We start from the raw sequence: 26,565 nt of genomic DNA, 5'->3' as shown, positions 1-26,565 counted from the left end.
CTGGTGCCGGAATGCCCTCCCCCCCTTGCATACATTATGCCTGCCGCAGGCATTATGTGGTGCAAGGCGTTACAAAGTGGCGTAATGCATGCATTGCTCCCCTTTGTAAATATGGTGTGGCAAAAACCCTTCCTTAATGCCACATTAGCATTAAAACATTACAGTAATGTGGCGCAAGGAGGCACTAGGGGCTTGAAAATATGTCCCCGCGTGTTAAAAGTAGAAAGAATGACCATGTTGTGGAGTCCATGATAACATCCAGCTAACTGGGGGTGACCAATCGCTATTATGGTCTACTAATGCCCTCCATGCTGACTTGATGGAGAAAACCTCGTCAATTGGTGCTGCCGTGGAGAGAATGGAGGAGAAACTGGAAGTCTTGCCAAGCAGAATGCTAGCATATTAACAATGTCTGAAGTCTGCAGAAGGCAGGGTTACTGCATTGGAGGGTGGTCTTGCTGAAATTGCCAGTGACGTAGGAGAGACCCAGAAATTCAAGGGAGCTGCTATTGATGCCATGGTGAAACTGAAGGAAACAATGTCAGACAATGAGAGAAGTGTGAGTACTTGGAGTTCTGGTAGAAACAAGTACTGAAATGGTGCAGCCCAGGCTGACTATATTGCTGACAGCAGTGGTGGATGGCCTCTTGTATGTGCAACTGGCAGTTCAAGGGATCTTGGTAAAAAGAGCTTATCGACTTCTGACCAGAGGAAAGAGCAGGACCCGAGGGGCCGGTAGCGCAGTGGTGGCGGTGGACACCCCTCGCCTGACAAACAAATTCTTCTGGAGGTCATTTGCTGAAAGATATTAAAAGTGGACAGACAAAGTTTATTATTCTTCCCTGACTTACACCGTGCCACTTCGGAGAGGAAAAAAAGGAAATGTTGCGGATTGAACGAGAATGTGAAAAGAGGGGACTTGCAGCACTGGTGGGATTTCCTGCCAAATAGAGGTTGAACTGATCTGTACCACTGTACGTGTTTTTGCAGCCTGAATGAGAAAGGGCTTCCTTGAGTAAACTATCTGGACTATGAATGAGAAGTTACTCAGTGTACTGAGTCCTTAGGGTCGATGATGGATAAGGTGTATATAGGACATCTTAACGGGGTGAGCTCCGGGTTGGTTGTCTGGAGAGGGTGTGTGGATACTGTTACAAGAACCACATTCATGATGTTTCTAGACTTTACCTCCCCCCAGACGACTCTAGAGTAGCAGGTGACTTCAATATGTTATTGCTCATGAGATGTTTATTTCATAAAGGTGATACTAGCAATGGTGTAGTAAGTTTCATGCTGGGCACAGGCTCGTTGGAAGGTAGGTGCCTCCTTTGTGCGTGTTATCACCCAATAAAGACACTTAATGAAAAAAAGAATAAGTACTCATAAAACTGTGTCAAACACATACTCGTTACCATCCTGTGTATACTTATCATTATCGAAATGCTCATTCAATAAATATGACTGTTTTGTTACAGTACATGTTCGTTTAAATAATACATCTTTCTGTAGTGTTTGCTACAGCAGCGGTTTGCATTTCCCAATGGTGTAATTGCAGGGTGTTACTTATACCCAACTCTCAGGTACTCAGTTTATTGACCTTGCAACAATGAAGGTTGGCTACAGCACACTTAACCATTTGGCTGCAGGTCGCACACTGTTGTCAGCAGAGAGTGATCAAATCACTGAAATATATTACTGGATATCTTACCTTGCCTATTAGCATATCAGTAATTCAAGACTGAGGCTTTTCTTTTCCACTAATCTGGTTTACTAAAGAAAACAAGTACAGGTTTCCTATTCAAATGAAATAATTCTCTACAGGTTAGTTTTTTTAATAAGAGCTACAACGTTTATGTCAAGTTATGCCATTTTATAGTAATGTCTTTTGAATAGCCCATGTTCTGCTATAGGTACTGCCTCGTAATGCTTTCAGCAGTATGGATAACTTACAAATATTGTTACACGCTTTGCTTCACAGAACAGAGGTCTAATTCGGCTTTTTTCCTCACATAATTTAGTAAGTTTAGCAAAGATTTCACTGATTACTTAGAATGTTCTTCAGTAGTTGTCTGCGTGAAAATGTATGTGAGGTTGCAGCTTATATACAAAAGTAATGGAACATACTGCAAAGAGGTTGGTTCAAGCAGACACAAAGACCCAGTGCTTTGCCAATGCTTATTGGATTATAGTTCACAATATATTTTCTACAGAGAACCTTTTCTACAGTACCTTGTGAAAATGAGTAAACAAGCCAGTGCACGGAGTTGGGAATCGAGGCATCTATGGATCCGATGCAGCGTCATTTCTGGTGCTGCAGAGCGCAGGAGCGGAGGTGTCCTGAAGAGGTGTCGGGTTCTTGCTGCAGAGCAGTGGAGGTGAGGCTGCGTTGATGCAAAGCGTTGGATCCGCTCACTTTCTGCGGAATCAATATCTGGCGGTCACGACATGGTGAGGCGAAGTCAGATGTCACAGACGTCAGTGACACGGCACTTTGGGACTCACAGAGTCGCGGACTTCAGCAAGGCTGCTGCAGCATCGGGCTCTGCGGGGTGGGCGCCCTCCAGCGAGTATCACGGCTTCAGTTGCAGACGGTGGCCCTTTCAAGGGCACAGAGACTGGATTAGACACCACTTGGCAGGGCAGGAGTCTCAGGAGAGAGTCCAGGTGCTAGCAGAGGAAGTCTTTGATGTCCCTGAGACTTCAGAACACGGGGCAAGCTCAGTCCAAGCCCTTGGAGATTTCTTCACAAGCAGGAATGCACAACAAAGTCCAGCCTTTGTCCCCTTTCTCAGGCAGAAGCAGCAACTGGAAGTTTGCCCAACAAAGTACAGTCACAGGCAGGGGCAGCACTTCTCCTTCAGCTCTTTAGCTCTTCTCCTGGCAGAGGTTCCTCTTGAATCCTTGAAGTGATCTAAAGTCTGGAGTTTTGGGTCCAAAACTTATACCCCTTTCTGCCTTTGAAGCTGCCCAACTTCAAAGAAACGTCTCTGTTGTTTACAGGATCCTGCCTTGCCCAGGCCTGGCCCCAGACACACACCAGGGGGTTGGAGACTGCTTAATGTGAAGGCAGGCACAGCCTTTCAGGTGTAAGTGACCACTCCTCCCTCCAGCCTGGCCCAGATGGCCCATCAGGATATGCAGGTTACCCCCCCCCCGCATCCTTTGTGTCACTGTCTAGTGGAGATGCACAAACAGCCCAACTGTCTTTGTGACCCAGACAAGGAATCCATTAACAGATTAGGTCTCCAACTTTCAGTAATAACTCAGTGGAGGGATCCCCGGATTCCAATAATGATTCAGTGGGGGGTCCCTGGGTTCCAGTAGTGATAAAGTGGGAGTCCATAGTAGTCAAAAGGTTGGGAACCACTGATTTAGAAGGCAAAAGCAAAATGAAATAAAGTCCTTAAATGTGAATGGGTGCAGTGTATGTTTGGGGTGGTAGAATGAGGGAGATGCGAGGAAGTGCATTCAGGGGAGAGAGAAAAAAGGGTGCTAAAGAGGAATGAGAGGAGGTTGAAAATGTGTAGATAGATGAGATGTGAAGAGAAAGGGGGCATACATAACTGAAGGCCATACTCCTTCCATAGGCCTCAATAATATTTAATTCACAGTCTCGCAATTTCAGAATTTAAACATGTCCAGTGTTAATTATTTAGAACTAATCATTGTTGTTACTCATTTATCTTAAAGAGTTAACAACCATTGACAAAGCCAATAGTACTGACAGGTTTTAGCCAATAGTACTGACAGGTTTTAGGTGTATGTCAGCTGTTGTGTTATATTTCTGCATGCAATAACATCTCAGCGAAAAACCAAAATAGAGTCCAGGTGAAATTTATTTTATATGTTCCCTTTTGGAGAGCCCACACTTTTTTCACCCCACTTAAAGATCTGTCTGCACATATTTCTGTGTGATTGATTGCAGCCAGCAGCTGTGGGTGCTTCCTGTTGCCAGGTCAGAGATGCTTCCACAGTTGAGGCTGCATACAGTGCAAGACACTGGGCAAGCACACACTTTAAAGGACCTGAAGTTGCGCTGTACAATTTGCACATTAAAGTAACTGTTGAACATATTAATTCAGTAAGATATGGGGCAGTTTTTATTGTGTTTAGTATTTCAAGACAATACGTCCCCACTGCTTTATAAACCTTGCTTAATCACTAAATTCATTTGCATTCAAATGCACTGTTTGTCAATCTTTTTTCAATTTTTTCTTGAGAGGAGGTCTCGCCTTGGACCCCACGTTTATCCATTAAGCTTGTTAGCTTCACTCGCTACATAAAAGTCATACCCAACTTTTACGCCCCACCACTTTCAAATGTCACCAGCCGCCACTGGATGGGGTTGTGGTGGGTTTCAACCCATCATACATTTCATGGACCTTTCTAATGTCCCATTGCAACAATGGGCACACGAAATGGACCCCACCGATCCAAGCTGCCGAGTTGTGATGTTTATAGCTTATTTTTTAACTGATCCCTACATTAATGTATGCACTACAGAAATTGTGATTTCTTTGAAAGTGGGATTATGTCCCCTTTCTACACCTTATATGTGAAAATGATATGTGAACTAATATGTAAAACATGCCAAGGAAGGCGTTTCCTACTTAGTCATAAATTCATTGAAAGCCTGTTACTTGATGATTTAATTGAGTCAGCCTTTGATACCATAAAAATGTACTTCACAGTTGTGACTTTTGTAGGAATAGATGTTCTTAAAGACTGATGCTTGTTTCCTTTGTTTCTTTTCTTTCAGAATACAAGGTAAGGAGTACACTCCAGTCCTGAAAAAGCAACAGAAACGTATCTACTTAGTCAAGTTAAGTGTGCCTTTCATTTCTTGCCACGATCAATCTTATTAATTTCACAAATGAGCATCTCTACAATTTCTAATAAAGACTTAATGACGAAGATTTTGAATTATAGTTATTATATATCCACTTAATTGTAATTGCTTCTATTTGTTTGACCATACGCCAGTGCAGAAAACAACGTAAAGCATTGCCACGAAAGCCAGTGATATCTAAAAAGATCAAAAAGATGGCTTGAACATCAACAGTGTAAGGCCTGTTGTCAGTCAGAGCACAGCAGTCTGCAGCCTCTGCAGACGGAAATGTTATCTAACATTGCTGTCATCTTACAAATAACTTCTGAAGTCCTGTTCATTAATCACTATTTAAAAAGTACCTAGTTCAGTGAACAACCTTGTAGGAAACCACAAGAACAGGATGTACCTGCCGCAAGACAAAATAGCATACTCACCCTATAGCTAGAAAAGAGGAAAGCCTAGGTAAGTTGGTATTTATCATGGGGACTTTAAAAACCAATCTGGTGTGGCCCATGGTTTATAAGAGGCCTGAGATGACCAAATCACTTTCATCTTTCCACAGGTTAAATTCCTAAAAGCTATGCCATTATCAGCATTATTATGGAAAAATGGCAGAACTGGCAAGCACTAAAACACACAGTGGCACATTTCATGGCAAACGCCAATGACAAGAGACAGGAGCAGTAGTCACTTCTTCCCACGGCTCTTAAACTGTTTATTGTCCTAGAACATATAAGATCCTGGGCCTATGCTTCTCATCGGCACCATTGATAGTCTATTGGCCCCAGAAAAGGGAGTGTGACTTGTTAACCACACAATCAATGATATTGCTTACACAGTGGTAGGACTACGCTGGCTCCCCTCTCAACAAGGACCCAGCTCAATTCACTGTGCATTGCCCATAAGGCTGTTACCATCATACTAACTCGTGGGAAGGTAGTGTTACCCGGATTCTCCCACTTCCCTGGAAGGAAAGCCTAACAAAACAGGTAATCAAAAAGTGCTGCAAAGAGAGGCCTCATCCATATATATCAGTATATAATCTTTATTGTACATGGTTGATTAAAACCATCACAATTTATCAAGGGTAAAAGAATTGAGCATACGGAGTAAAAGAATCTCTAGGCATAAAAAAAGAACTCACACAGATTAAAATGGTATAATGAGCTAAGGCAATGGCTCGGATGTCACATCACTTTTACATAAAAAATCCAAGTGCAAGTGCAAAAAAGGACCTAATAGAAGCAGTGGAGACATCAATGTGTTAGATAAAAAGTGTGATCAGTCAAATTTACCTTGCACGGAGGCCATTTAAAACATTTTAAAAAAACCCAAATCACTGATCTTCCAATGAGAGAAAATATCTCACAGGTGCTGTTGCAATAGATATAGCAGCGAATTATTCGTTAAAAAATGTTGTCATCAAAATTACAGAACACTAAAGTCACTGACACATGTTGAAAACATACAGAGGCTGTTAAATGCCAACATTTCTTTGAGAAAAATAACTCACAAAGTGCTGGTGCTATGAATGTAGCAGCAAATTGACCATTAAAGGACAGCCTGGAGACCAAAAGATAAAATGAGTACTGTTCATCAGGTAGGTGATACAATGACCATTAAGAAGGGATCAGGAAACATAATTTCAACACATTTGAGGACCAGACTAGAGAGGGTATGCAGTGGCTGTACGTACCTGAGAGGAAGGGGGGCTAGGCAGAGCCTACTGAGGGCGTACTGGGGGTGGATGCAGAATTCCCCCGAGGGTTCCACTGAATGACTGAGCCTGTTGAGTGCAAGGGAGACAAATTTGGTCAGCAGGATATTTAAAGAGGTAATGTCTGGGTTAAAAGAAGCAATAATAGCCTGCCGACAAGTACGAACTCCCACATTGTTCCACTCTTGCCAAAGCCTGATTTTGCGCTCACCTAACAAAGCTGGGCAGAGACACACAACATGTTCAAGAGATTCTTTGGACTGGCCACAGCCCCTACAGGATGTTCCCTCCATGGGTCAACTCCAGCTGGCAAGGTCCTTCAAGAATGGCCACTCCACCAGCCTAAGGGCCATAAATCTTGCCTTTAAGTGATTGGAATACGTACAGGCAAGATAGGGTGAGGGGGATGCTGGCTGATATGTGTTGATAACTGCTTACGCGTGCCTACGTTTGGCTAGGATGGCTCTGTCAGAGCGGTATGACCAGAGGCGGACACATTCATGCAAATATGTTTACTATAGAATAAATTCCACCTTCCCATAAGATTTTCTCACACCCTCCTAAATTTACCAAAAAAACTAGCACTCCTGGTACCCAACTCTGAACCACGGCATATGAAGAATACTTAACATTATTCACAAACATCTGCCAAGATGCCCCTCACTCCCCCCGATATGCTTGTTGGTGTTTATTAATTCTCATTGGGTAGTTATGTACTCTGTAAATGATGATCCTACATAACCTCACACCCAGAAACACGCTCTCTATAAAGTACCTGGTGATATCCTTAAGGTAGGTTTATTTTTATTACTTTACACGTGCGTAGGTTAAGGCATATATATGCTGAGAGAGGGTCTGGCGAGTATGTGGCATGTCAAAAGGCTAGGATTATCAAGCATACCCAGAGGCGGGTAGGAGGAATATGATCAGACTCATGATTATCCAATGCTGGTAGGTGATGGGACTCGGTTTAGACACATGGAACTTGTTTTTTTGCTGTTCTTTTCTATTTCTTGTTCACAACAAGCGCTCCTTGTTCATGCCGGCCTCTCGGTTGTAGAAGGTGAGGCCTCTGTTTGGAAAACCTTAATAAATATTTGTCCCATAAAAATATATATACAAACATGTTATCTATGCAATTTCATAGCATATTATGGTAATGTCTTACATCTTAATTAAAAACATTGACTTTATTATGAATGAAATTGCAACCAATTTGCACGTTACTTAGCAAGCCAAATAACTTCCTATCCAGCTTGCTTTGCAATAAGTAGAACATGCCTAGCAGACTTGTATAGTGACAATAAATTCTAAAATCCTACTTGCCTTGGGATTAGACATCCACCCTTCTAACACCTAAAATGTGCTGAACTAGATCTGTTCCATGAACAGCCATAAAATAAAATACACATTTGTCCAAAATGTTTTCTACATAGAAAGTATACATTGTAATCAGCCAACTAAAAAGCAGCCATTTTAATGTTCATCTTAATGACTTTGGAAGTCATGACTTTGGAAGAGTGAAAAATAAGTAATCCCCTTTCTGTCACAATGTCTCTTGGAGATGCTTACTGCAGTTCATGCCACAGGGCTACATTTTCTGTTAACGCCGATGAGAATAAAACATTTAAAAGGGTCTGTTTCTACTCTAAGACAAGGATCTAAACTCTAAATATACAAACCCTAAAATGTTAATGTTACAAACCTGAATCAACAACTCCCTCGCTTTACAAATCTGCAAAAACAAGTCTGTTACATATTTTATTCTCAGGAAAGCAGTACTGCTGAAATGTATGCTATTGATAATAGTCTGGCACACAGTCTGCTCAGCAAGGCAAGGTTTTTGCTTTGAAGTCCTGCTTACAAAATTTGTATCCATAACAGCAATCTGGCTTCCTACCTGCAGTGAGATTAAAGTAGAGTAGCAATCCTGAAATAAATCCATCCAGTATTCTGGGTTAAAAAATCCTGAAAATAATATACATTCTACATGCTCAGCATAATGCATGCATTACAGTTCTGAAATATCACCTACTCAGCAATGAAACAAATTAAAATATATATTATGAAACAGCTCTACCATATCACCTACTCAGAAGAGTACCTACTGTTTCATTTGCCGTCTCAACAAGGCTGTGTCTTGGAAATCCACAAACAAGATATACATAGAGTCTCTTGAGCAAAGGTCCAGCAGGAGAAAGTTTTGGAAGTACTGCAAAGATCCTGCCAATTAAAATGCAGCGGTGGCTCCTCCCCTATGGTGGAGGAGCGTCGCCCCCCGCCAGCAGCAGAAGCTGCAAACCTTTCACAACGAAAGGTTAATAAATGATGTTTATTATCCTTTCGTTGTGAAAGGGGCGGGCATTGGGGGTGACGAGCAGTGAGGGGATTGCACTGTGCACTCCCCTCAGAGCGCATGTGTGTTTGGCCAGCCATCTCGGGCTGGCCATACACACGTGTGCAGGGTGCTCTCTCTCCAGCCCAGCACTGTGTTGCCGGGCTGAAGAGAACATGCACAGGCTCCCAGTCTGCCTGGGAGCGCCCAGCCAATCCTAATGCTGCTCTGAGCAGCATCAGGATTGGACGCAGGGCAGACTGGGAGCCTGTGCCTGGAGCCTGCCTTCAGCAGAGGTGTAGAGCAGCGCGGTGCGGAGGTAAGTTTTTTTTTTTTTTCATTTTATTAATCTCCCCCTCCCTCGCGCGGTGCCCTGTAACTCCTGTGAGCCGCAACTGTTAAAATGCTTAGATAGCACACGTTTCCTTAGCAATAGTCACTGGTGGTGGGAAAGGAAGACATAAACTGTTATCAAGACTTTAACCCCTACCAATTGTGCACACTACAAGCAAGCCCCTCAAGTGGGCTGGTAAACCCAACACTGAAGGGCAATTTTTTTTGTGCTAAATTTAAACTACGAAATGTGCAAAATATCTATAATTTCCATTTTTTTTCCTGCACATATTCCTGTAGGTGCAAACTGGAGAATCTACGATGGAAAAAGGGGGTTTTAATACATACAAATTGCATACTACAAACCGCGTCTGCAAGTTAGTTCCCATTTCAGCTTCATTAACTCACAATATTGCTGTAAATCGCCCTGGGTTATACCGCAGGAAGTGCTAATGCAATTTTATCACACAGTGATTGAATGCCACACCTAATGAGGAGAACAGACACGATGAGGAACAAATTGCTATCCTCTCTCCCCAAAAAACAGGAGGATGGTTTAATCCTGTTGTTTGGGATTTGTTGACAGAGGGGACTCCAGCTTGGCCTGAGCTGTTACTGTCCTCGTGCAAAAGGCAGTCATGATTCCGCCTGTCCCAACTAGGTGGCTGGTGGAATAAAGGTTTTAAGGGTAGGAGCATGGATAGTGAAGCCTATCTTAATCCCAATCCCAGTGATCTTGGACTTTCAAAAGGAGAGATGGGACAGCTGCAATATGACCTCTTCACATCACATCACAGAGAATTCAGGATTGTTAAACATAGCAAGAAAGACATCAAAGTTAGGTAAAGGAGCAACAACCAGCTTCAGTGAGTCACTTAAATATCCGGGAAACAATTACTACAGACATACAATCTCTGCTACCGACTGAGAAATGCAGAAGAAACCAGAAAATAGTCTCATTCTTTTTACTATGTCATTTCTCAGAATATCAGTTTTGAAATATGCAAAAAAAAAAATAACAGGGAATAAAAGTGGTTGGTTTTATCGTTTTTTAATCATTCTATGTAGCTTATCATAGCATTTGTTTAGTAAAGCCTTAAAGTGCAGTTTCATCTTGGCCTTTCAGCCGCAAATGATGGTGTCCTTTTCTTAAAAAACATCATTATACCTCCAGTCAAGTAAGCTAATACAGTGTTTTATTTTTGTTAAAGTGAGTAGTAAGCAAAGGGTGTAGCGTGCAGTGATTCCACTCATTAGCTCTGCCTTAATTCTTCCCCGTGTTTTGCCACAGATCTACCCCTATGACATGCTTATTGTGACAAACAGAGTTCGTGTCAAGCTGCCTAAAGATATTGACAGGACCAGACTTGAGGTGAGAAAGATATTACATTTTTGCATTTTCTTACGTACTTTGTGTTCCTGGTTAGGTTTCAGATTCACTATTGCGCCTCATGAGCAAATCAGTAAATGCGGCAAAACTTTTATCATGAACAAACATTATATTTAAAAATAAGAAAGAAACCAAGACTAATACCTTGTTACATCATTGTCAGTGTATGGTCCGATGCAGAAATAAATTACTGAGATTACACCTGGGGATTGTCACTCTAGCTTGGGTGTACCTTCTTGCTTTTTTCGTATTTACTAAAGTTTCCTGTGATATGCCCACTTCCCAACTCCTTGTGGGGTATCTACTCCTCAAATAACATGAAAATCACTGGGTTAGTATTATGATGGAATAGAAGGATTTACAACTGCAAAGTCATCTTTTGTGGGAATATGAGTTAGAAATGGCATTGTGTGGTTATAGCGAAAAAGTGTGGGTTTGATGGAGATACACATGCGTTTTTTTTGCTAGAACCAGGGGTGTAACTGCACCTGGGTTTTGATTGTACTACATAATTTAAATGTATCAGTTATGAACAAGTGACTATATCATACTATGGGTTTGTGAAGCACGTCTGGAAGTCCACAATATTGAGTTTTGAAATGTCTGATTAGCCCTGAAGAAGATCTTTGCAAATAGGGAGCGACACATTTTGGATGGCTTTTAATTCGTGATGCAATACATAAATAAAGAAGAAGCTGAACTGAATGAAAACCCACGTGTTCATTCTTTGAGTCATTTATGAATAGAGACTTTAATGTATTGAGAATTTGTGAATTAACTGACATCTTTGGATGGATAGTTTTAGTGTGTATTCCAATATATAATGTAAATAGTTTATTTTGCAGTATATAGCGTCTTCGGCCATTGCAGGACCTGCTAAGTAGTAACGTTTAGCCAAAGGAATAATAATATATATAGTTTTCTTAAACCACGGCTGTTAATTGTAAATTGCTCGGTACAAAGACTGGATATTTGAAGTTTAATAAAAAAGCTAAACATGAAAAATTGAGAAAATATATCCAACCTTTATGAAGAAAAAAACAAGACCACGCCCATTCATGACACAAATTTGCATACATGGGGGCGGAAATGTAGATAATTAAATGGTTAGCTGGCAGCCAGTCACCAAAACCGAACAAATAAGACCACAACATTGCACATGCACCATCGCACGTTCTCAAAGGCATCGCTGCTTCAAACATCATTAAGCTTAAAGTATTGCACGTCGTTTTAGGGAGTTAAGAAACGTTAAAGCTAACGCCGATGTAATACCACCTCTGCTTTTTGGAAACAAACCTCTTCATTGTTAGAAATCAAAACGTAAGAGGGTGTGGTTGCCAGGAAGTTAGTTTCCACAAACTAAACAAGGGCCGGGTACTCCGGGGGAATGTTCAGGGCGGTCCTGTTTGTTGGGCCTGGCACGTGTTCTCCAAACACTTCACTGCCCTCCGCGCCTGACTGCTCAGCCAGTGGCACGGACTGGTCTGCGAGAAGGAGAGCGGCCCCTATGTCCGTTTGTGTGTCTGGCACACAGAGTCTCCTGGGGCAGGAAAGGAATAAGTGAGAAAAGCAACAACATGCGCACATCTGGGTCCATCGTGGAAGGGGTGGACTCGGTTTTCAGGGAAGAATCCAGTCTTTGTTCAGAGTGCGCTCGCTGGTCAAGCCTGCAAGAGTGGATCAATCGATGCTGATTTAAGATTAGTTCACAGTTTGCTTTGGACAGCTATGGCGTATCGCGGCTGCCTTTATCTGCAACACATTTCGTGACCGGCGTCTGTTGTCCATTAGGGCTCAGCATCTCGCCTGACGTAGGCGCGGGCCTCCGGGTCACGTGTCCGCCGGGGAGCTCCGGGGCCCGAGCGTGCGCGCAGATAACACGAAGGCCTGGGAGCGATAAGCGGGAGCATGTGTGTGAGAGACTGTGTAGTCTTCAGATTAGATCATTGAAAACACCTTGCTGCCAATCTTTACTTGAGAAACAGCTGTCATTCCAGCATCTTTGTTTATTGAAGAAATGTGTGGTTTATACCAAGAAATTGTGCAGTGCAAACAAACACACCCGTGCCAAATGCTTGCGTCATGGTTAGAGGCGGGGAGAGGTTGAAATCCTTGATAAAGCCCTGTGATTTCCCAAAGTGAAATAAAGCAAAGATTTTAACAAGGAAAAAAGTCCACTACAGTTGCACAGTACAACACCAGGACCACCCAATGCTTGTCACCTTTCCTGTTTGTGAGAGGGTCACGTCTGAGTACTTATATAGACATTTCCATGGAATTTGCGAGAAAAGTGCTTGTGGCTCCGAAGTTTCTTGTAAACCCAACACCATACATCTAAGATGTGCATTGTTAGTGTAATGATATGTAATCATTATTTGTATTCTGTTCCATGAATTCTCTGTCCAAGTATCCTGCACATATATACTATTTCAGATCCCTGAGCGGACGGACAGGGCCTGAGTTCCACACTTTTTATGTCATTTGATTATAAATGTTTAAGATTATGCAATGGCCCTTTTGAGTTTTAAGATGACGCACCTGTTTAATACATCATGAGGACCTCTAGACATGTATCGTGGGATCAATTCGAGCCTTACCAAAGATATATCAGTGGAGTTGTGTATTTGTAGTGATGCCCTCCGCGCTGGGAGTTGAGGTGATCGAGGGGAGGGATAGCGTCGCTGATCAAGTGGGGCAGCAGACATCTCTAAATTGGAAGTACGATATAACACGTACTCAGAAGTCTAAATCAAGCCCGTATGTGTCCAGTTTCCCTGCTGTCATTTTGATATTTGTATTTGCCAGCCTTTTTTGACTCTTCTATTTTATGGTAATGTGAAACTGAATTTCGTTGGTCCACTGGAGTCTTCAACATGCAATCATTGTGTAAATGCTGTTGTAGAATCCACCTTTGTCATTGCTCTGTTACGTATTGGTGGTGTGCTTGTTTTTTAGCATCAATGTGGTAAAAGTGTAGTAAATACTGACATCTCAATGAATTCCTACACTTTCATTGTCGCACTATTTGTCATTAACCGTGCTAGCGTAGTTGCCCCACTTAGCTGACCCTAATGCTGCTTTTAGAAAATGAGAGGTTATGAAATATTAATCACCAAAAGTACAATTTTAAACATATATATCTATTAAAAATAATTATAGAGTCCAAACCTAGCTGTAGAGTAGGGCCACTGGAATTATGCAAATCTGCGGCCGCTGCATTTCTCGCCTAATTATGCATTTGCTGCATTTGCCACATAATCCACAGTCTGCTGCATAGTCTGCAGATTTTACCCCCAAAAATTGTTTCTAGCTCAACCGGATCAATTGTTACTGAAATTTTGGAAACCTGTGTATCTCAACAGTGGAAGGCCCTATGCAAAAGTTGACTGGTCATATTTCAGATGCTTATTACTCTATTTGGATTTTAAGCTGGCACTAACAATATTGAACCTTTGCCTAGTCAGTTTTAAACATGTGAAAAAATGTCAAAATTATTAAGTAATACTATCACAGAACTTTCCTCAGTAGGTCACATTATTTGCCTTTTCTTGATGCATAATTTAGTCAACCGTGCCGCATAATTTGGTCCTCCTCTGTCACACACTACAAGTTGCCCTGCTGTAGAGCAGTGGAATGCAGTATGATGGATGTGGCCTGAGATGTTCCCAGAATCACATACTTTTCAGCTAAGTACCCAGGATTCAAACCAGGTCATGCAATTCCAAATTCAGCAATTTAGCAATCTCCAATTGATAGACATAAATTGCTAGTAACATAGCCTTCAAGTTGGCTAAGAAGAAGGGTAGTAAAGGTAAACAAAATTGACTTAATGTTACTCCAACACCAATATAAAAATCAAAATTGATTAGTTTCTACGTCTCAGGTTTCTCAGGGTCCCAGGACCTCATTGTAATAAAGATGAATCTTGATGGTACAAAATGTAGGTTCTTTAATAGGAGTATATTAGCCACATACAGATCTGGTCAAGCCAACAGTCAGCTCCAACAGCTTCCTCGGAATCCCTTCTCTCTCACACTCTACTCTGATGTCAGATATGACATCAGTGCCACATCAGTGCCAGAGAGAGATGAGATCCCTCACATTCTAATGCTGCATTTTATCATTACACTCTACCACACACCTTCCCCTTTTTTTAGAACAATTACAAAACCCATGAGAACAAAAGAAACTATATACAGGAAGAAAATATAATACCAAAACAACAAACTGTAAATTGGAATAAAATTAGGTTACATTTTCCTTGAAACAACCACACGGTTGAGATTCCAGACTCTACCATCTTTAATTCTCACCGCATTTCCAATTCCTGCCAGCTGCAACTTCCAACTGTATACATTCCTTTATTCACTTATTGAATCTTTCTACTGTCCCATTACCCTCAGGATGATACAAGGAACATCTTTTATGCACAATACCCCTGGATTTACAGTACTCTTCCATCTCATTTGAAACAAATTGGGGCCCATTGTCCGTGAGAATGGTGTTCGGCAAACCTTCACGGCTGAAAATTTCATTAAAGAAATTAATCACTTTAGTAGTCTCCATGCTACTACCAATCGCTATTTCTGCCCACCTTGAAAATTGGTCCACTAAGACTAGAATATAGTTGCAACCACCTTTACCAAATATAGGTCCTACTACATCCACTGCCACAACATCCCACAGCTTAGAGGAACATTCACGAGTACACATCGGTGGAACTCCGGTTTTATAAACCTTATCACTATTACAGCAATCATAACATTCCCTTACTCTCCTTTCGATCATAAAATCCATTCCTGGCCACCATTAAGGCGAATTCTTGCTTTAGTTTTACTCATCCCTTGATGACCCTCATGTGCTAGTTCGATAATTTTTTCTCTCAACAACACTAGGACAACCAATTTTGTTCCCCGCAGCAAAATTCCATTCTCCATAGATAATTCCTCTCTCACCTTCCAAAATCTGCCTAACTCTTTATCCCACCTTCGTCGCCAAGTGTAATAAAGATGAATCTTGATGGTACAAAATGTAGGTTCTTTAATAGGAGTATCTTAGCCACATACAGAACTGGTTAAGCCAACAGTCAGCTCCAACAGCTTCCTCGGAATCCCTTCTCTCTCTCACTCTACTCTGATGTCAGATATGACATCAGTGCCAGAGAGAGATGAGATCCCTCACATTCTAATGCTGCATTCTATCATTACACTCTACCACACTCATGACCAGCACTTGTGTACCAAGTATCACTCCAGCGGAAGCCACCAGCAGGGTCCTGGGCATGTCCAATTGGATCTGGTCAGTACCTTTTGTAAAATATTTAGTACAAATCCAACTTTAACAATGAATTGGAATTGTAATAAACATTTTAGAAAGTTCAGGAATGAACTTTTTTTAGACACTTCCTAGGTGGAGATCACATTATTTAATTTTAATATTAACACTAAATTCATACATATGGAACATCTCACACTGCTACAGTGAAAATAGCTTTTGGCACCTCATCACTGTAAGGGCATGTTTTACATAAAACATTTACACGTCCTACTTTTAAATATTATGCACCCTATCTTATAGAGCTTTAAGGCTTACTTAGGAGTGATTTTCATTTTTTAAAGGGGATTAGGCACATCAAAAGAGGTTATTTTGACAGAACATATTTGCAGTTTAAACCAACATAGCCAAGTTACTGGTGACAGTCCTGTAGTCATGGTTTTAATTATTTCTTTAGTGGTGTCACAGTATGCTGCAGTCCACTAATGACATTTACCTTACAGGCCCTGGCTACCCTTAGTACCATATACTCTGAAATTATAGGGAAGTTAAATATGTCTATTAGGAATGTAGCCAGTTTCAGAATTTTTAGGGGGTCAGAGCATGTGCCTTGGGGCCTGGTTAGCAGAGTCCCAGCGTATAGAGTAAAAATCAACACCAGTCCCACAAACATGAGAGTGATTATGCAAAAAAGAGGCATTTTCCTACAATGTGATCTTGGTCTATATTTTTCTTGCTAAGAATCATATTTTTTCAGGACCAGCACTAGACCAACAGTGAAGCCTCTTCTCTCAAGTATAGAGTACCAATTTGTTGCTCAGTTTCGCTAGTACACTTAAAGCTTTGCCACTGGGATAAAACATTGGTTAATGAAAATGAAATCATTAGCTATGTACACTTCCTCCACTGACTACCTACCTTCCAGGACTTTCACAATTTAAATGTTACATTAAACTATTTTGTGAGAAAAATAGTTGTTCCCCTTGATTGTGTAGTAATTATGAATTTCGTCTGCCAACCTCAATAGCTTTCATTTGTCTGCCTCTGAATCTATGTAATGAGTTTCCTGCAAGGAAACCACATCCATATTGAGTTGTCTATGATGATGTTGAGTCTTTCTTCTCTTAATAGGGTTGTTTAACCCATTCATATTCAATTTTGCTTTAACTACAAATGTGTCCCTACCTTCCTCCACTTATACAGGTTTGCTGGACAGCTCCAGTCTCCAGTGTCCCAAAGACTACCGATGAGATTGCAATATATCTTAAAATAAACCAAAGCTTTCATACCATGCAATAGAATGCTAAAAGATGATTACAAAAAAAAATACTTAAAGAGCAAAAACCCACTGAAAAAGTTAAAAATAACGTCTTATATGTTAGGATTTTTGTGTCATACATCAATGACAGAAGCCAAATTACAAGATGAACTTCAGAACAACTCCCACCACTCCTCATCTATAGCTACCATTCATTGTCTATAAAGTCATTACACTTAAACTACAGATGTAAGTTAAATAGTCCACATCCAGTCTTCTCTACTTATAGCATTTCTTATAAATAGCCTACTAGTTAGAGCTTCATATTTTCCTGCAGATACCAAGGGTATTCCACCGTCAATAGTGGCCAGAATATTGTGCTACTAAAATAGCATAAACAAAATATTAAAGGCCAAAACATTGATAAGGTGAGTATTTATAGGTTAGCATAGGTGGAGTTAAGAATACAGCATGTTTCGGTAGATGATTTTTTGACACAGAACTAACACCAAATCTTTATAATTTACTCGTTGTATTGCTATAAGTGTAAGGACTATCAGGATGTGCTAATCTTATGCATGGAATCCAATGGGTGTGATGCGCTCTTCCGTCTCTCACAGCCTCCACTTGTGACCACCTATAGAGGAATATGAGAGCCCATGGTCAGAAACTGTTAAAGTAAATGGGATACGAGAGATAGCAAAGACACCGGACTCCACTGCTCTCACTCGTCACTTCTGTTGATCAAGGATGTATGCATGATGTATTGGATATCTGCAAGGCAAAGATGTATCTTACCTCACATGCCATTGAAAGTCCTATACTTAGCTGTATCAGTGAATGGATATTCATTAGCAATATTTCTGTATTGCCAATTCTCTCTACTTTGCTTGGAAACTTACTATTCCTGGAAACATAGTACTTTATACTTGCCATTACAAATCCATCGAAAAGGAATGATTGTTTACCAGGAAATGGGAGATGCTTGTAATAAGGTCCTGGCTGCAGCCACATTGTTTCATGAATGCCTAGCAAAGGCACTGTCAGCCACAAGGGAGGTTATACCCAGATATCTGAGATGACCACCAACTCAGAATATGCAATTGTTCATGCCTTCTGGGAATTGTAGTTCATTGTCGGAATGCAGCAGCATAATGCCATTTCCATGCAGACTCAATCAAGACAGTGCCGACATTCTGCAGTGACTGCAAGCCATACCTTTCCTGGAAGAAGCTCAGCGTGAGCTGGTTTGGAGTATTGATCCCCTGCACTCTTCCAGCACCATTGGGAAACAATGTTTACAGCCCATCTTTCTGACAATAACTTGCCATAACCATTGCACAATTTCCCAGGTACTTTCTTTTCTGTGTTTTCTTTACTGATTTGATGTTACATCTCTGCCATCACCTGAGATCATGACTTCTTTGGGGCATTTAAATTACCTCTATTCCTTTACTGCACGCAAATGATCAGAACCCTTATCTGAACTTCACTTATATTTTGAGGCAAGCTATTTGATTCTCTGAAACCTCGCCAGGGTTCAGTTTTATAAAATATAATTCTATCGAAAAATAAGTAGCTCTTTGCAATCATTTGCTCAATTTTTGTTCAAGAAGAATAGTAAATAATTGGGCCCTTTACATCCACGTTCATTAACCGACAGGCTCCAGCGTGCAACGTGTCCACAAGGTTTCACAATTATCGCCCGATCGGGGAATGAGGCCTTGTCTAACTGATTCCTTATTGGTGGTTACAAGCTCCACCCATTGGGTTTGTGTTGTATGAACGGCCTAGTGCTGTAAACTCTCAGATGCTTATTATGGATGCAGAACCAGTTCTTCCTCTATTTCTGTGATGCACCACAATACCGCATAGGCTGAAGATTATGACCCTGTCTCAGGCTAACATGAAGCAAAGCGGGTGACACCAATAACCCCAGGTTGTTATGCAGATACCACTCTTTGTGTCCACAGTAATATATGACTACATTGTTTTATTCTATTTTTATTAAATGAACACATCATGAATTGGGGCTGTTTAAGTCCTCTTGTTGTGGAAGCACTGCGGTTTTTCATATTTGTGTTGACTTTTTTCTGAAGTAGTTATGTAGGTATGCCCTTATTATTGTGTAAAATATATTGTATGTTTAGTACACTTCATTTTGTTGTTGCAATTGAACAAAGGAAATCTGAGCCTTGTGTAAACAGTGGTCGATATTCCACTCCATTGCTCCTCTAGAAATAAGGTATAAGGACAATTTCTGTAGTATGTGTATGTTAATACAAACCAAAGGAAGATATTCAATATTTGGTTACTCATATTAATAATGACAAAAAACACAGAATGCCAGTTAACCTTTTACAAACTTAATTCAATTCAATACAACAAAATTATCTATAGATGTATAAACACACTTACTTCTGTCATATTACTTGGGTTGTTGGTCAAAAGAGTATTGGTGTAATGAGATGTTGCCCCTTTGGCACCTGTAATTAGCATTATAAGGAAATCATAGAGTGTGCAGTCAATACTTGGAGAAGACTATTGACAGTGATACAGTTAGTAGAGCAGGTAGCAAGGCAATTCATGTGTTAGGCTGGATTATTCAGGCACCCTGACGGATGATGTAGCAGTACCGATTTATTCCAGGAGATGGACCCCCAATGGAGTGGAACCACATCAGGCAAGCATGTGAGCCAGGAGAGCAGTGGTGGTAGATACAGATCTGCAGTAGGCAGTAGAACTATGCTGTAGGACTCACATAGCAGGCCATTCTTGGCTGTGGGACTGAAGGACACCGCAATTTGGCATTAAGCAGAGTGTTGCAAGAGGTTGCATTAATTTATTTTATTGCATTTTATGGTGCACAATAAAAATGAAAATAATTTATAAACATAACCTAAAAAGGTTTAGATTAAAGAAAGCGCCATGAAGTACACTGAATAGAGGAGAACCTGTTGGTTGAGAGTAGGAGACAGCAAGACTTATAGAAAAGTGAACCTCAAAAATGAGTTTCGGACACTGAAAGTAAACCATTTACGCTGATAATTAGCCCAGAGTGGGCAAATACTTCAAGAGAAATCGAGGGAGCATTTTAAACCAAAAGCCCAAAACCCATGTTTGATATCTCCTTTTTCCGTGGAATAAATCTACTGTATGAAAGTAAAAATGTAATTTGATCAAAGGAGCCATAGTGTTGGGACTAGGGGCGCATGCCATCCAAGAAATGATGCTAAAATAAATGTTTACGGTACCTTTTATTTTATGACAAATGACTTATTTAACACTTACAGCATTGCAGTGATATTTAATTTTAAAAGCACCATCATGTACATTGTCAAAATTGAAAATGTCAGAATATCCCATTAACATTTTTGACACTACAGATCAAGCCTTCTACCGGCGAAGTTCATTTTCAAGAGTGGTCCCCAAGCAAGGGGAGTCTGTCCCCGCCCATTGCTGCTGTGCAGTCCCTACAATGTTTACACAAATGGCAGAGATTGGGCCAGCATGGAAAGAAATAAGATCAGTGCCTTCCCACTGTTCTATTTCCGGTGACAATGTTGTTCCCCAGCAGCAGGTTTATTTTTAAATATTTAGAGGTTCTTCTATAGCGTGGACAGAACCCAGTGGTGACCGAGCACTTTATAAAATCTTCATAGGTAAGCATAATACAAGTGAAAAACAAGAAGAAAATGACTGAGGTTACCACACCCAGATGTTTGGTTGTGCCGACTTGTCAAAACCTTCTGATTATAGGAGGAAAACATGAAATAAAAATAGTTCATTGTGTAGATTACGACTCAATGAGTCATTAAATAAAAGGCTAGAGTAGGAATTGTTTATAACCGTTTTCTGCATTCTAGGGCCTCATTTAGACTGTGACAGACAGCCTGTCAGGGTGGTGGAGGTAATTACCTTCAACACCCTTCCTGAACTACAACCACCACCTCTGCCGGCCTTGCGGGACTCTCTTTTCCCTCATAGGAGCCACGACCACAATGTAAAGACAACCAACTCACAAATGACCCTTGAAGTTTTGCCCTAGGATGTGGGTGTCATTTGTAATTTTTTCAGTTTGTGACAACCAGGGTTATCCTGGCAGTCCTGAACTGAAAAGAATTACATCAGACCATCTGCTCTTAACAGGGTGGATGGTGTAATGCACCTACAGCGATGCTCCTAACTCCTTCAGATCGTTTGTGTTGGGTTTGCAACAGCAAAACCACCAGCACCGTTGTAAACATGACAGTGTGCCTCATTTGAAATAGAGCGGGTAGACCATCAGTCTGGCGGACAGAGAACTACCTCATGTTTGCAGCAGAGTTTCTGTAAACTGTAAATGAGGCACCAAGTCTCTAATAAGTTGAAGGCAAAAGGTCAGCGCCAGGGGTGGTTCCTTTGTGAGAGCGGAGGAACTTTGCCCCGCTGAAAAAATGCTCCAGAGCAGCTGAAAAATAAAATGTGAACCAAGTTTCAGGACTGGGCAGGGCAGGGCAATTGCTGGTGAGTAGCAACAGGTAGCTGTGCACTATGTCTAAAATGCGCATGTCCCTTTGGCTGGCTGTCTTGGGGCGGCCAGCCTGACATGCGCACTTTAAACTTCGCACTTTAAACTTCTCTAACCCAGCTGTCTAAAGACAGCTGGGTTAGGGAAAGCACAGGCCTCCAGCGCTCTTAAGAGCGCTGAGAGAGCCCGCTCCCTCCAATCCTGATGCTTCTCTTATGCTGTTTAACAGTATAAGAGCAAAGCCAAGATTGCTTACTGCAGTTTCCTGGGCCCTGAGCTTCAAAGACAGAAGACACGAGAGTGAGGAGGAAGTTTTGGCAACTAAATAAGGTAAGTGCCCTTTTTTCTGTTATTCTGTTATTGCCGCCCTGTCACTTTATATATATGGCACCACTGGTCAGCGCCCTATTTACAAGAGAGATTACGGAGAGTCCATCCCTCCGAGACTTATTTTAGAGTCAGTCCATACCTCTGACTAGGAGGTCTGTGTTTTCTGGGAAGAGGTGGAGTTCAAGCAACAGTTCTTTGATTACATTTTGTATTATTAAGAGGAAGATATTGCCCTGATCTCCCGGGATGGATTTCTAGATCCTGTTGAGGGCTACTTGGGAGTGGGGGCCTTGTCACTGGACCACCAAAGCCCCCACATATATAGTTACATATTATTTGAGAGGTGTGTCATGTCCCTGTGCCTACGGAGCAGTGTATAATAAAATAAAATAAAATATAATAAAATAGGCCTGTGGTGTTTTGTAGATTGTCTGCGCTCTGTGATCTGTTTTCTTATTTGTTGAGTAGCTTATTGATATGTATAATGCATCCCTTAGATGCATGGGTAGTATTTTGTAATGCAGCTGATTGTGATAATGTGTGGTTCAAGATTTTTGTGTACGTTAGCGACAGCTGTAAAGTCCTTAAAACACCTTTGTCTTCATGAAACATGAACTGAATGCGATTCCTGGTCCGCAAATGAGGTCTAATATCAAAACCTAAAACAATATTTCAGAATTGAAATGTAGTAATCCGTGTGATTAAATTCACTTGTTTGGTCAGTATGGAATACACAGTCATTCAGTGATGTCCTGTTTGTTTTCATTTGGCTGCTTCACGTGTGAAATGTTTTAACATATACTTTATGTCAGTTGTGCCAGAATGTAATTTCTGAAGGACCACACACGTGTTGGTTTAAACTTGGGTGTGGATGCCGACATCTAAATCTGTGAATCACCCAGAGAGGAGCGTGCCATTTATCCGTCACCAGAAATGTAGACCAAAATTCAGTAATGAAATGTTTGCATCCACATTTTCCTCCCAGCTCTGTTGTTCTGCTGCCCAGATGTTAAAATACACACCACCCCAACCACATGAAGAGCATTTTTCACAACGTTCAATGAGTAACATGACTGATTAGCTTTTACTTGTAGGAATACAGATTTGACATAAAGTATGGCGCGTGATTCACACTAAACGTGTTGTGAAAACAGCTGTTAGTATACATGCTATTAGGTGGCCTTTAAATCAATATTCTACAATCAGTGATTCCCAACCTTTTGACTTCTTTGGACCACAACTTTATCAATACTGGAACCCGGCGTCCCCCACGGAATAATTATTGGAATCTGGGGACCTCCCACTGAGTCATTACTGAAAGCTGGGGACCTAATCTGTTAACATTATAAAATTTTCTAAGTAGTCGTGGACCCACGGAGGAGGCTTCGCGGACCCCAAGGGGTCCCTGTACCACAGGTTGGGAGCCACTGTTCTACATGAAATTTATCAAGCTGTGGCCTGGGGCAATGGGATGTGAACCTCAAGCTCTTATAATCAACCAAAATTATTATTGTCTAACACTTAAAGCTGTGAAGATATAGTTTCAAATGTACCTCTACTTTAGTACTTATTTATTTTATTTTAGCACGAACGAGACCATAAGGCATCAAAGTGTTTTGCATGAGCACCAGATTACATTACACTATGGCAGTTTTTACTTTTTTGTGTTTTTTAGGTACAGGGGGCTTAAGGTCCTTCCTGATTTAGGTGTAGGTGGACGGCCCGCCGTTCCTCCGTGGGGAAAGAGTAAATTAATCTGTCCCCCTTGACGAAGGGACTCCCCGCCTAATTTATAAATGACCACCAAGCAGGCAGTCATTTATAAAAGCATTTGCAGGGACTACCATCACAGCTATTCCTCTCAATGCATTTTACTTTTAGCTATAGGGCTGCATTATCAGGACGCGATGACGGGATTTTCTTTTTGTAAAGAAAAAACATAATGTGCCCCTTGCCATGGAAGTCTTCTCCCATGGTGAGGGCGGAGGAGGGAGTGGACACTCTGACAGTTTTACTGTTCCTTACTGCCGGGTAAAACCTGGCAGTAAGACACAGTAAAAAAAAACAAATGACTACATGTCTGCCCATCTAAACTGGGTGGGCGGACAAATATTCATTTTCTCAGACTTTCCTTACTCACCAGGGCTGTTGGAGAAGTTTGGCCATGGCGGGGACAGAGTACTCTCCATCGTAGCAAAACTGAAGGTCCGCCCATAAAAAGATTAGGTAGGTGACCACTATGTTGGTGGGGAGGGCAGAGCCCCTAGGGTTTTGCAGGGGACCTCTTCTTACACCTTTTCTCAACTTCCAACACTTTTGTGGATGAAGAAAATGTTTCCACGAAGGTCTGTAGGAAGGGGGCTGTGCCTGGCACTCCCAGGTTAGTATTTCAGTGTCCAATGCAGTGCCAGCGCGGCCTACAGGCCCCTAAAGCTGGGCACGTATTCCAGTAGTGTAGCAAGGATCCAATGGGCCCAAGTGCCAACAAGGTCAATGCCCCCTTAGTCCATTGTTGGGGTAATAAAATACAGCAATTTGCAAGATTCAGTGAGCCCCTCAGGGCAGTGGTGTAATATAGCCTTAGAACCCGCCGTAGCGGGCTCTACCGGCTATTAAAGGCCCGCTCCCGAGTTAAATGCCCGAGCCGAAGGCGAGGGCATTTAACAAGGGAAAGGGCCTTTAATAGCCGGTAGAGCCCGCTACGGCGGGTTCTAAGGCTATTAGAACATTCTGCCACTCAGGGCAGAATGTTCTCTTAAAAAAAACAAATTGCTCACGGAGCCCGAGGGGATTAGAATCCCCTCGGGCTCCGTGAGGCTTTGTTCACAGCTGCTGCTGTGAACAAAGCCCATTGGAATGTTGGCGGCTGCGGGCTTTTACCGGCCAGTAAAAGCCTGCAGCACTCCATTGTTTTCAATGGAGCTGCCAACTTAAAGTGTTCTAATAAAATATGAGGGAGCCCCCTGCAAGATATGCTGAGGGGGTACCCACACTCATCAGTAGGGGCACAAGGAGCCCCCAGCATTGGTAAGTATGGGGGGCCCCCTGCACCATGGAGGCTGCAGGGGCCTCTGTTACACCCCTACCTCAGGGCTCTGGTCCCAATGCCACTTCACCTGCTAGCAAATGGTAGCTACCCACTTGCCCTTAACCGACCTGAAATGATGTTAGTCATCTCCCCAACTCAGTAAATCATCCATTTCACAGTTTACAGAGCTGAATCCCAGGGGAATGCATGAAACTGCCCACCACCACGCAGACCTTCATGTGGCGTCAGCATTAGAACCTGCATGCTTCTAGTTCATGCAGATGACTTAAACTGTAGAGAAATGTTTGTGCCAACGGAGACTAGAGTCTTTGGTTTATATTATACAGATAAGCATAACAGTCAGTGCTTAATTTGCACTGGTGGCTCTAGGTGCGGGGCAACCAGCACTTATTTTTTAGGGCAGGCACTTATTTTTCTGCCTCAAGCATTTACTACCTGCCAAAAGACGCATATGGGAAAGACGGAGGAAGAGAAAAACGAAAAAACGTCACAAAGGGAGAAAGCAGAAAGCTGCAAGGTCAGCTGAAGAGACAGGGAGTACCTGTAGATGGATGAAAGCGGCTTCAGGATAACATATTCCCTACTCGCACATTTAATTGCAGCAGCCGCGTCTTTTAGAGGAGAGTGTTGGGTACCAGCACGTTTTTATTTACAAATTAGGCACTGATAACACTGAGACAAATTCCTAGAGGTGTAACACAAACAATAATGCTCGTATGCAAGCTTCTATTAGTTTTCAAAAATGCCAATAGGGTTATTTATGAAGGCATTTTGACTTATCAGAATATTCCAAATGTCATAACTTTTTTGTATAGTGTTACAAAATATATCATAGCTAAAGGTCCAATTCCCAGACCTTTTTGTGAATGAGTGTGATTTGTTTTATGGAAATGAGAGGAATATGCCACCCAAGTCAGAAGTAACTACTTACAAAATAAAAACTTTGTGATTCGGATCTCAGTCACGAGATAACATCTGCTCATCTTTTTGTTCTTATTTACAGCGTCCCCTCAAAGGGGTGGTTTACAGGCAACCATTACTATGAAAGGCCTCATTCTCTTGCACGGCGAGCCTCACGGGAGACGACCATGTCTGTGTTTGCATACACAGGGTTCATTTTGATTGGCGGTTTGCCCTCGTGTGTTATATTGTTTCTGTAAACTGTAACAAATTGCCAACATTGCCTTACTGTCTGCATTTACAAACACAGCCAATCTAGTAAAATTGCTTCTGGGAATTGAGTAAACGGTTTTGAATACAATCAGTCAAAAATTTAGACTCTATGCTTCATATGTATCAAATGCATCTTATTTATAGAGTTCCCCATGTATAAACAGACACAGTTCTCACCTATCAAATCCAGAGAAGCAATCGTATTTTGATTACAAAGGGAGCATTACATATAATCATACCCTCTCTCCTCCCAGACCGCGCAGACCGGTCTCTTCTTCCTCCAATTGAAGCATGCTTCTCTCTGAAAACTCTATCAATGCGCATGTATAAATAATTAGATATTTAGCTAAATAAAAAGTGATGAT

General features: G+C 41.6%; 1 protein-coding gene across 1 annotated transcript in view; it reads left to right on the top strand.

The window, feature by feature from the left end:
* The window catches only part of ABLIM2 (actin binding LIM protein family member 2), a 714,445-nt gene that overhangs the window by 647,783 nt on the left and 40,097 nt on the right, over positions 1–26,565 (top strand). Inside the window, exons 19-20 of the mRNA XM_069203370.1 lie at positions 4,760–4,767; positions 10,508–10,588. Coding sequence (XP_069059471.1) covers positions 4,760–4,767; positions 10,508–10,588 — 89 coding nt within the window. The remainder of the gene's footprint in view (positions 1–4,759; positions 4,768–10,507; positions 10,589–26,565) is intronic.

This window comes from Pleurodeles waltl, chromosome 1_2 (genome assembly GCF_031143425.1).
Source record: "Pleurodeles waltl isolate 20211129_DDA chromosome 1_2, aPleWal1.hap1.20221129, whole genome shotgun sequence".
Taxonomy (NCBI): Eukaryota; Metazoa; Chordata; class Amphibia; order Caudata; family Salamandridae; genus Pleurodeles; species Pleurodeles waltl.
Note: the sequence above shows the minus strand (reverse complement) of the source record. Positions and strands in the feature narration are given on the sequence as shown.